We start from the raw sequence: 11,443 nt of genomic DNA on the forward strand, positions 1-11,443 counted from the left end.
TCTCAGTTACTGTGAGGACTGGAGTTAAGTTCAGAGAGAACAGGGAAACCTGGGGGGGTTGGTAGCCAATGGCATAGTCTCTGTTACTTGAAAAATCCCAAAGCTTTACCCCACAAGCTCTGGCTTCACTGCACCATTGAGTGTAACATACATCATGAAATGTTAAAGATCTAAGCAAGATTTTTTTAAAATTTATAATTTAATATCTGTTCCCTGAGCAGAGTCTGGAGGACAGCTGAAGAGTCTTAATTGTGCCCCCCACAACATGGAAAATTGGTTTTTGGATTAAAACTCTTAGAAATGCCCCCACATACACACCCGCCACTATGGCCATTGGATTGGGGGTGGGGGGAATTACAAAGCTCTGTTCTGAAAGGCAAATTATGTCCAGCAACCAATGCTGGCCTGCTAGGTTACCTCTGTAAACCACTTCCAAAATAGTGATTTTCATCTCAAGAACCTATACCGAGCTGAGGATGGCATCTCTAGAACGTCAAGTCTAAACTTTCACTCAAGCAAAAATGAGTGAAATGAGCCATCATGTACATACAATGGAAATACTGAAGTGACCAGAATAGATGATATTGCTGGGAAGAATGGGTTGAAGCAGTAGGAAAAGAGGAAGACCTAAAATGAGATTGGATTGTCTCAATAGAGGAAACCACAGCTGTTAGTTTGCAAGTGAGCAGAACTTACTGGAAAAAAACAATACTGTATTGCTAGGAGGTGGGTGGCAGTTGGAAGAGAAAACAACCTAACATGAGATGTATTCTTGAAGGCTTTCATGGCCAGGATCTGATGGCTGTTGTAGGTTTCTACCCTGCCACAAGGACCGGTGATCACTGCACACAAAACACTAGCTAATGACACCAGTCAATCACAGTGACAGATCATCTCCCCCCCTTATCATAACAATACACCCATGACAAAAAATACCTTGATCACCATAATCATCCAATCTCCTGAAAAGGACAAGAAGCTGATCCCACAGCTACAATAACCTCCTTTTCACTTCTTTTATTTTTAATATTTCCCTAACTGACACACCGAAATTCTAACACCATACTAGGTTGATGCACTGCCATTTCAATATGCCACTTACTTTTTTAACAAACAAACAAACAATGAAAATCACCCGAGCTCTCTGAATGAGGTCTGAGCAAAAAAGCAGGAAAGGGGGTTATGTTGAATCCAGGGGCTCCATGCCCACAAGGCAGCACAGTTCCAGCAGAGCCCCACCTGAAAGAGAAAGGCAAAGAAAAGGGTTTTTTCACCTCCATTCTGACTCCCCAGCCTTCACCCCAATGTGCTCACCTTATGCTGCAGCTGTCCTCAGTGGCAAGTAAACTGGGTAAACCTTGCTTTGAATGGATCTGTAGCCTGGAAGAAGAGGGCCTGGTTTCCCTGTCCCTCCGCTGAGGATCAGGGAAAGTGGGTAATTGATAGTTTATCAGGTTACAAGGGGTCAATAGTTGTAGGAAGAGGAGTGGCACACCAAAATATCACATCGTTCCCCCAACCCACCTCAATGGACCCATTGTAGCCCTATCCACCCTGCACCCAAAATCGCCAGTCTGGACAGGCACTGTAGTCACCACACATCAAAAGTTACCTAATGGCATATCATATCTTTGGAATTTTTTTCTCAATTACCAAACAATCATATAGTAACAAGATGGGTGGAATGGATTAACTCTTAGATAATCCCCAGACACAAAAAACAAAAAACAAACAAACAAACAAAAAACAAACAACAACAAAACCCCAGTAATTTGGCAGGGTCAAAAGTTCCCCCTCTCATTCCCACTCCCCCTGGAATGGTGCTGATGATAGGAAATCCAAAAACGCAGATACCCTGTTTCCCCGAAAATAAGACAGGGTCTTATATTAATTTTTGCTCCCAAAAAAGCACATTAGGGCTTATTTTCAAGGGATGTTTTATTTTTTTCATGCACAACAATCTACATTTATTCAGATACTGTCATGTCATCTTTTGATTACTGCACAATGGTGGAAGGCAGGCTTTCACTCAACTGGGGCTTATTTTGGGTGCAGGGCTTATATTACGGGCATCCTGAAAAATCATACTAGGGCTTATATTCAGGTTAGGTCTTATTTTAGGGGAAACAGGGTATTTTTTGCCTTTCAGATGGCTATTTTCAAAGTCAGCATTAGAGCCACGGATGCCTGGATTCCTTCCAAATAAAAAATGGACTGGAACTAACCATTCAATTTTAAGGTAAGTTTCATCTGTTACATAACAGCACTGATGTTACCTGTCTGTCATGGGTTTGGAGGGAAAGTTCCATCCTATGGGGAGTGGAAGGCGGGACATCAGGAGGAGGGGCTGTACTGTATAAATATGTGATGCCTGTGTGGTGAAGAGGAGATGCTGAGACAGACACTGAGAGACACTGGGTTGTGACGAAGCAGCAGCTGGGAAGAAGAAGCTGTTGTGGGAGTCTGTGTGTCAGACAGGGTACTTCTGTGTGTCAGAGTACCAACCTGATAGGTTCAGGTGTCTGTTGGTTAGCCAGAACTGATAGGTTCAGGGTCTGTGCTTCAAGTTAAGGGTTCTGGGTGAACCAAACTGTATGCCTGTGTGAATGAGAATTAGCCACGTTACTATAGTTTATACACCTGATCATTTTATTTTCCCTGTTTGTATTTAAATAAACCTTATTCTTTTTATTGTTTAAAAATCCATCCCTGGTCTGTGTGACTTCTTAAAGGGAATGGTTGGTGGCAGCTTAGTGTAACTGTGTGACATATCCCAGTAGGTCTGGGTTTGTCACATTGATTGGTGTCCAGCGTGTGGGATACGACTGGTCCAGTTGTCCAGTGGTCCAGCAAAGCCTTGGCAAGTGTGCCCAGAGCAAGGGGGGTCTAGTCAGGGACAGTCTGAGGCGCGTAGGTAATCTTCTAGGTGTACCTCACGGGGAGGTGCGCTAGTAGAAGAACGTGCCAACTGGGGAGACTTAGATTAAGGTGCTCTGAGGCAGCCTAGTTTTGGCGGGAAAACGCTGAGGCAAAACTGCGTAGCAACAGCGAGCTAGCTTGCCAGCTGAGAGGCCCAGCAGAGGGGGGTAGGCTCTGACTCGATACTGTTGCAACTTTAGTGCTGAAGAACAGCAGCAATCTCTGGGGAGAGCTGGTTCTGAGGCAAAAAGGAAAAAAGTGGTCGTTTTATTTTGAGGCTTGACTTTTTAAAGCAGCCTGTTCTGAGGGGGGATTATGCCCTTGACTCGAAGCCAGATGGCAGAAATGAGTGGAGTGAAAGACCCCCAGATTGACCAAGGTTCTGAGGATGAATTTGGCTCAGTGCAAGGTGACAGCACAGGAGAGCAGGACCCAGAACTCAGAAAAATACTCCTAGCCCAACAGCATGAACTGAGGGTTAGGGAAATGGAGGAAAGATTAGAGAGAGAAAAAATGGAGGAAAGGGAAAGAGAGAAATAGCGGCAATTTGAAATACAGAGAATTGAATTGGAATTGCAGAGAGAGAAAATGGCGTTTGAATTAAAAAAATTGGAACTGATGAACCAGAACAATAATAATAATAGGGATTCTGAGGGAGGCCAACTGTCTAAAGCTGACCTGAAGAAATTCCCTGTGTACCACAAGGGAGATTGTCCTGAAGTGTTCTTTTCCTTAGTGGAAAGAGCGTTTGTGGACTTCTCAGTGAGGGAAACTGAGAAGATGACCATCATGCGATCTTTAATCAGTGGTAGCCTGGCTGAGGTTTATGCCGAGATGCCTGAGGAACTGATGAAAGATTTTGCAGAGTTTAAGAAACTGGTGTTTGCCAGACATGGGATAAATGCAGAGCAGCTGAGACAAAGATTCAGGTCCCTCACCAAGAAACCAGAACAAACTTTTACCCAAGTGGGGGCCCAATTGGTGAGGCTGCTTGAGAAATGGCTATCGCAGGAGGGAATAGAGACCTATGAGCAGCTTAAAGACTTGATAGCCCTGGAACAGTTCTATTCAGTCCTGCATGGGGAATTGAAATTCCAGGTGAGGGAAAGGAAACCGAAATCTGTGGCAGCAGCCGCAGAGATCGCAGATTTTATCTCCCAAATAAGAAAGCCCTTGGGTGAGGGGAAATCTGTGGGTAAACCCAAAGAAACCTACAGCAAGTACTCTCAGGGACCAGGGAAAAGCCAGCAAGGGGGAGGGGCCCATGGTGAAAGGAAGCCCTCAGACATGAAACAAAGACCTCAGATTTTGGAGGGAAAACCAAAACAAGATGAGAGAGAATCAAAATACACCAGAAAATGTTATTTCTGTCAGGGAAAGGGTCATCTAATCTCAGAGTGTGAGAAATTAAAGCAGCTAAAAGGAATGGTGCCTCAGAATTCTAGTGGGACCAAGCCAAAAGCTGTGTTCTGTGTCCAGAAAGAGCAAGGCTCAGTGTCACTGAGGGAGCCTGTTGCCATGACTACTCAGTCTGGAACAGCTACCTCTGCTGATCAGGCTGAGGAAAATGGTCCTCTTATAGAGGTAAAGCGCTGCTTGCTGATAAAAACAGATTCTCAGTTGTTTGAGACAGCCGGGGTGGACGTAGGAATACTTGACCGTCAGTATAGGGGGCTGCGGGACACTTGTTCCCAGGTAACCCTGTGCCATCCAGATATTATCCCTAGGGAGTTTATAATCCCAAATGAGAGCATGAAGGTGGCAGGGATTGAGGGGCAGGTAATCTCTCTGCCAGTAGCAGAGGTACCTGTCAACTTTCAAGGCTGGAGGGGAGTTTGGAGGCTAGCGATTTCATCGACTCTGCCAGCAGCCGTGCTCGTGGGAAATGACCTGGCTGAACATGTGAAACGGGTGCTAGTGATTACACGCTCACAAGCCACCACGGGGACAGTTCAGGGGGGTAATGATGAGCCAGAGACGGAAGCAGAGGGGAGTTCAGAAGCTGTGGTGGAAACCTTAACCACAGACAGCAGATTTGGACAGGAGCAAAAGGCAGACGCCACTCTCCAAAAGTGTTTTGAACAGGTGACTGACGCCCAGCTAACACCTGAAACCCCAGTGAGATTTCTGGAGAAAAAGGGGATTTTATATAGAGAGACCCTGAGGAATATCTCAAAAGGGGGAGATGGGATCAGAAGTCAGCTGGTGGTACCTGAAAAGTATCGCCCCATGATCTTACAAAGGGGGCACTCTGACATGTTTGCTGCGCACTTAGGAGTGAACAAAACACAGCAGAGAATCACACAGAATTTCTACTGGCCTGACATAGGGAAGCAGATCAGGGAGTTCTGTAAACAATGTGATGTGTGTCAAAGGCAGGGGAATAACCGCGACAGGACCAAAGCAAAGTTGTGCCCTTTGCCTGTGATTGACACTCCGTTCAAATGCATAGGGGTGGATATTGTGGGACCTTTGCCCAAGGCCACAAAGAGGGGGAACAGGTTCATTCTAACAATTGTGGACCATGCCACAAGGTATCCTGAAGCCATACCCTTGACTAATATTGAAACTAACACAGTGGCCGATGCTTTGGTGGGGTACATGTCCAGGATGGGATTTGCCTCAGAGATAATCACAGATTTGGGAGCATCGTTCACATCAAAGCTCATGAAACGCTTATGGCAGCTCTGTGGAATTAAGCACAAGGAAACCACTGCTTATCATCCTGAAAGCAATGGGTTAACTGAGAAGTTCAATGGGACTCTAATGCGCATGATTAGGGCTTACGTGGCAGAGAATCCAAACAATTGGGACCAGAAGCTGCAATCCCTTTTGTTTGCTTATCGATCAGTGCCACAAGCCAGTACCGGGTTCAGTCCATTTGAACTTTTATTTGGGAGAAGGGTGAAAGGGCCTCTTGATTTGATCAAACAAAATTGGGAGCAGATCACCCAGGATGACCCACAAGACGTTGTGACTTACATAGACACCTTGATGAATGACCTAAGGAGAAATCTAGAGCTGGCAGCAGAAAACCTGCAAGCGCAGAAGGTCAGACAGAAAACATGGTATGACCACAAAGCTAGAGAGAGGCACTTTGACCCAGGGGAGGAAGTGCTTTGGCTTAGGCCCTGCAGAGAGAATAAACTGCAGCTCAAATGGGCAGGACCATATAGGGTTATTTCCAAGATGTCAGACCTGAACTACCTAATAGAGCAGGAGGAGAACCAAGCAAGGAGGGTGGTTCATGTGAATGCCCTAAAACCCTACTACAGAGGGGAACAGAGGGTTTTATTCGCGATAAAAGCAGCTGAGAGTGAGGAAGCGGAATTACCCTTCTGGGAGGGTAGAGGGGAAGTAAAATACAACCCAGAGGAGGTAAAGATCAGTCCTGCACTCACCCAAGACCAGCAGCAAGAACTAAAAATGCTGCTTAGTAAATATCAACAGGTGTTTTCCAACAAGCCGGGGATAGTGAAGGGAGTGATGCATCGGATCCATACAGGGGATGCACCCCCGCAGGCAGTATCCCCATACCGAGTAACGGGACCCTATAGGGACAAGGTGCGGAAGGAGCTGGACGAGATGCTGAGGGAGAACATAATCGTCCCCTCTTCTAGTCCTTGGTCCTCTCCGATAGTCCTTGTGGACAAGCCTGATGGGAGCATTAGGTTTTGTGTTGATTACAGGAAATTAAACCGTGTAACCACTCCTGATGCCTACCCAATGCCCAGGCTAGACAACCTGATTGAAACCATAGGGGGTTGTCGGTTCATCTCATCATTGGACCTGGTAAAGGGATATTGGCAATTAAGAATTGATCCCAGGGATCAAGAAAAAACTGCCTTTTGCAGCCCTTTTGGTCTCTATGAGTTTCGAGTCCTGAGCTTTGGTCTCAGAAATGCACCAGCCACATTCCAAAGGCTGATGGACCAGACCTTGGCAGGGCTCAGTGACTTTACAGTGGCCTACATTGATGACATAGGGATCTTCAGTAATACCTGGGAAGATCACCTGATACACCTGGAGTTAGTGCTGCAGAGGTTAAGTGCAGCAGGGCTAACAGTAAAGGCCAGCAAGTGTCAGCTGGGTAGCCCAGAAATAAAATACTTAGGTCACATGGTAGGGGGAGGAATGATAAAACCCCTGGAGGCCAAAATAGAAGCTGTTCGAGATTGGCCTAGACCCACCACCAAGAGAAAAGTCAAATCATTTCTTGGGTTGGTGGGCTACTACAGAAAGCTCATCCCGAGGTTTAGCGAGATTGCGGCTCCGCTGACCGATCTGACGAGGAAGAAGGCTGATGACCGCATCCCGTGGACCAGCGACTGTGAGGCGGCGTTCCAGAGGTTGAAGGAGGCGTTAATCAACTTTCCTGTCCTGCGTGCTCCAGACTTCGACCGGGAGTTCATCATCTACACCGATGCGTCTAACAGCGGGGTAGGAGCAGTTCTGTGCCAGGAGGATGAGAATGGTGGCCAGCATCCAGTGTCCTACCTGAGTAGGAAACTTCAAAAAGGTGAGAGACATTTGGCAACCGTGGAGAAGGAGTGTTTGGCCATAGTCTACGCGATCCAGAAGGCCAAGCCTTACATCTGGGGAAGACATTTTGTTCTGTGTACTGACCATTCACCATTGCAATGGTTAAAGACAATGAAAACCCACAATAGCAAACTTATGAGGTGGGCTTTGAACTTACAGGACTATGACTTTGAAGTGAAGGTGGTCAGAGGGTCAGTGAACTGTGTTGCTGACGCCTTATCAAGAAGACCTGAAGACTGAAGACGGCGAAAGAACATGGACTATATGTATATAATGGTGAACAAAAAGTTAAAATGTACCTGTGTTTTGAATTTGGGTTTGTATGAATAAAGGTAAATTGATGTAATGTATATGGTAAATGTTTAAATGCTTATTTGCTATGGTTAACTTAGAATGTAAGTATGAGTAAGTATAATATTGTATGTATAACTGTTGTTGTGTGTTTTATCCAGGTTGTTTTTTTGGTGAAAAGCACTTTTAGCTTTCCCCCTACAAAACAACTTATAAAGAGGGGAGGTGTTACATAACAGCACTGATGTTACCTGTCTGTCATGGGTTTGGAGGGAAAGTTCCATCCTATGGGGAGTGGAAGGCGGGACATCAGGAGGAGGGGCTGTACTGTATAAATATGTGATGCCTGTGTGGTGAAGAGGAGATGCTGAGACAGACACTGAGAGACACTGGGTTGTGACGAAGCAGCAGCTGGGAAGAAGAAGCTGTTGTGGGAGTCTGTGTGTCAGACAGGGTACTTCTGTGTGTCAGAGTACCAACCTGATAGGTTCAGGTGTCTGTTGGTTAGCCAGAACTGATAGGTTCAGGGTCTGTGCTTCAAGTTAAGGGTTCTGGGTGAACCAAACTGTATGCCTGTGTGAATGAGAATTAGCCACGTTACTATAGTTTATACACCTGATCATTTTATTTTCCCTGTTTGTATTTAAATAAACCTTATTCTTTTTATTGTTTAAAAATCCATCCCTGGTCTGTGTGACTTCTTAAAGGGAATGGTTGGTGGCAGCTTAGTGTAACTGTGTGACATATCCCAGTAGGTCTGGGTTTGTCACATCATCTTTTCAGTGTCTTTTATCTGTTTTTACTCCATAGACAGAAAAAGTCACTGATAGCTGCACAGGTGTGTGTGAAGTAAAACAGGTTTACATTTAAAAAGTCACAACTTGAGAAACATTTGCCCAAATATCCCCAAATGGGACACAGAGCAAGAGCAGACTGTCTGCTACATATGTGCCAAATTAGTTGCTGATCTGTGGTCCAGTTTCAAAGTTAGAATTTTTTTGTTTGGGGAACCCTTATTTTTTGAGTTGGCTTGTGGAATGCTGAATTAGGCTGTCACATAATATTTATTGCTGCACGCCTATGCAGCAATAATGTATATAATATATAAATATTATATACTTCATCAAGGAAGTTTAATTATTTTAATCCAAATTCTTTAAATGTTCTTGTGAGTCTGCTATCTATTTCCACTTTACAGATAGTAACACTGAGTCAGCCCTGAGATTACTTTCCCAGGATACTACAGTGATTCAGTGGCTGAGACTACTTGGACCATGAGTGTTTCATCAGGCTTATTTAACAAGATCCACTTGTGTAATAGATGAACATGTTAATCTTTAAAGTACCTTTAAAACACTTCAGAAGGGTAGCCATATATTGGTTTGACACAACACAGTCTTCTCTGTTGCAAAAGATCCATATGGTTACCCCATGGAATGTTCTAACACGTGTTATATAAACTCATGTCATAGGTGTGGTATCAATACATTTCAGTAGATAATGATTGCTACGCAATCGTTCTTGGTTCTTGGTCCACCCTACGCAGAATGGAAGGGATTCAAAGTATCATCTAGTTGTTAAAAAGTAAACCTAGCTGTTAAAAAGAAGAAACCAAATCAGAACCATGATTCCAAGGATAGGATGCTCAGATATTGAAATCAGATGGGATCAGTGCTTGGAAGCATTACTTTCCAAACTACAATTTCCAGCATCCTGTAACTGGTATGGCCATTGGCCATTCTGCCTGGAGGATTTTGGGAGTCTTAGTCCAACAGGTAATTTTTTCCAAGTTCCAACCAAACTAAAATAGCAGTCAGATCTTTGAGTGGGGATTATCAAACTGAATATTAGTAGAAGATTTAGTAGAATTCATAGGTAGGCCCTCGAAGGAGAAAAATATGCCACAGAATCCTCAACACTTTTGGGTGGATGAGTGGAGGTCTTCCATACAGCCCAATTGAACCACTCTTCTCTCATGAAACACCCTGTTTGAGCAAAGGCTGAACTTGCATTAAAAGAGCACAGCTTTCACCACATATGGCCACTTTCCCACCACTGAAACAGATCCTGTTCTACAAGCTGAGGCACCCTGGCTCTGAGTAATCTTGAAGGAACGTGTCCTCCTTCACATCCATTTATTCTGGAAGAAATGTGCACACATAAGTAGCAATCCAGAGCTATTGGAATTTGAGGACATTTAAGATAATTTCTTACATATCTTATCCTTAGACATAAACCACTGGAAAGTGATGGGGCTTTACCTCTGTATGACTCCAAACAGCACTGCACCCTGTATTTTACTAAATGTTAAACCAGATGAGGAGACAATTTCCTGCATGCTTTTAAAATGTCCAATTTAGCTCTGCCAACGATAGCAGCCACGGCCTTGTGGCATCTTACAAGGCCATCAAGTTTTATTTAGCACATACTCATGTGGGCTGCAGGAGGCATCTCCATGGTTGTCCCTTCTTAACTCTCATTTTTGGATGCTGCGGACCATGAAAACTTATAAAACTAGCTAGTCTCTAAAGCACCACAAGACTCTTCATTGTTTTTGCTGCAACAGACTAACACAATTGTCTCTGTGGGACAATCCAGCAATAACCATGAGAGGACTTTTGCTGCCACTACTAGGTGTGAAGTTGTGCAAAAACTGGTTGTTTGCAACTGCTTAATTCAGTGGGACTCATCCCCAAGAAATATGGCTAGGATTGCATATTCCAAGTTTTATTTTACTGTATTATATAAGAAATAACATGTAATGGCATGATATTCCAATGCCTATCCCCAAGAATTATGTTGTTAGAATCAGAGTGAAAATCTACTAAACACCACAATAAGTTTACATTTCTGCTCTCTGTTCGACATTCAGGAATTTAACAACTTTTATTTAATTTAATTTATTTATTTATTTATTTGTTTGTTTGTTTGTTTGTTTGTTTGTTTATTTATTTATATTTAGCTAAGTTACTGTCAGTTGGATAGACTTATAAATATTAAAACCTGTCACAAAAGCTTGATTCTGCAACACACATGGAAACATATAGAAAAGTGCCAAAGATTAAAATTAGTATTATTTTTAGTATTATTGTTAATTCATCTCCCACTTCTACTACACTCATGGAATACCAGCCCAGATCAAGTCTTACAAGGTGCCTGTAAGTTAATGAGACTGAGCCTAATGCAATCATCTAAGGAAATAAATTCCTAGAGTGAGAATGTTATATACAGTATTCAGTTAGTGCACTGATAGCACTATTAATAGCAGTGGTGTAGTGGTAAGTTTTGAAGTGCAGCTCCTCATCATGACAATGTCCAAGGAATACCCCAAGGAGATGCAGACAGCTGTGCTGATGCACATCAATAAACCCACTTCAGCACTATTACTTTCTACTAGTAGAAGGCCTTTTATAAAGCGAATGGGTGTTGAGTGCTCATTCCGGTGTGAGCACTCAACCACACATGAAAAGACAAAAAAATAGCCAAAGACATGAATGTAGTAAATAAATACAGTCGTGCCCCGCGTTACGATTACCCCGTTTAACAACGAATCCACTTGACGACGATGTTTTGGGGATTGCTTTTGCAATCGCAAACCGATGGTTTGAATGGAGTTTTTCCGCTTTGCGATGATTGGTTCCCTGCTTCGGGAACAGATTTTCGCTTTACAACGAACAAAAATAGCTCATCA

At 43.7% G+C, this 11,443-nt stretch overlaps 1 protein-coding gene across 1 annotated transcript; it reads left to right on the forward strand.

Annotated features, from left to right (window-relative positions):
- The first annotated feature begins 2,249 nt into the window (after positions 1–2,249).
- On the forward strand, positions 2,250–8,429 carry LOC144587801 (uncharacterized). Its single transcript, XM_078389122.1, has 2 exons — positions 2,250–7,438; positions 7,621–8,429. The coding sequence occupies exons 1-2, from the start codon at positions 3,508–3,510 to the stop codon at positions 7,626–7,628; spliced, it is 3,939 nt and encodes a 1,312-aa protein (XP_078245248.1). The 5' UTR covers positions 2,250–3,507; the 3' UTR covers positions 7,629–8,429.
- Positions 8,430–11,443: the final 3,014 nt, after the last annotated feature.

The sequence above is a fragment of the Pogona vitticeps genome, chromosome 3, assembly GCF_051106095.1.
Source record: "Pogona vitticeps strain Pit_001003342236 chromosome 3, PviZW2.1, whole genome shotgun sequence".
In the NCBI taxonomy this organism is placed as follows: domain Eukaryota; kingdom Metazoa; phylum Chordata; class Lepidosauria; order Squamata; family Agamidae; genus Pogona; species Pogona vitticeps.

Bases quoted from the DNA above. Each gene is read 5' to 3' on its own strand.
- LOC144587801 (XM_078389122.1), top strand. From the start codon at position 3,508: ATGGCGTTTGAATTAAAAAAATTGGAACTGATGAACCAGAACAATAAT.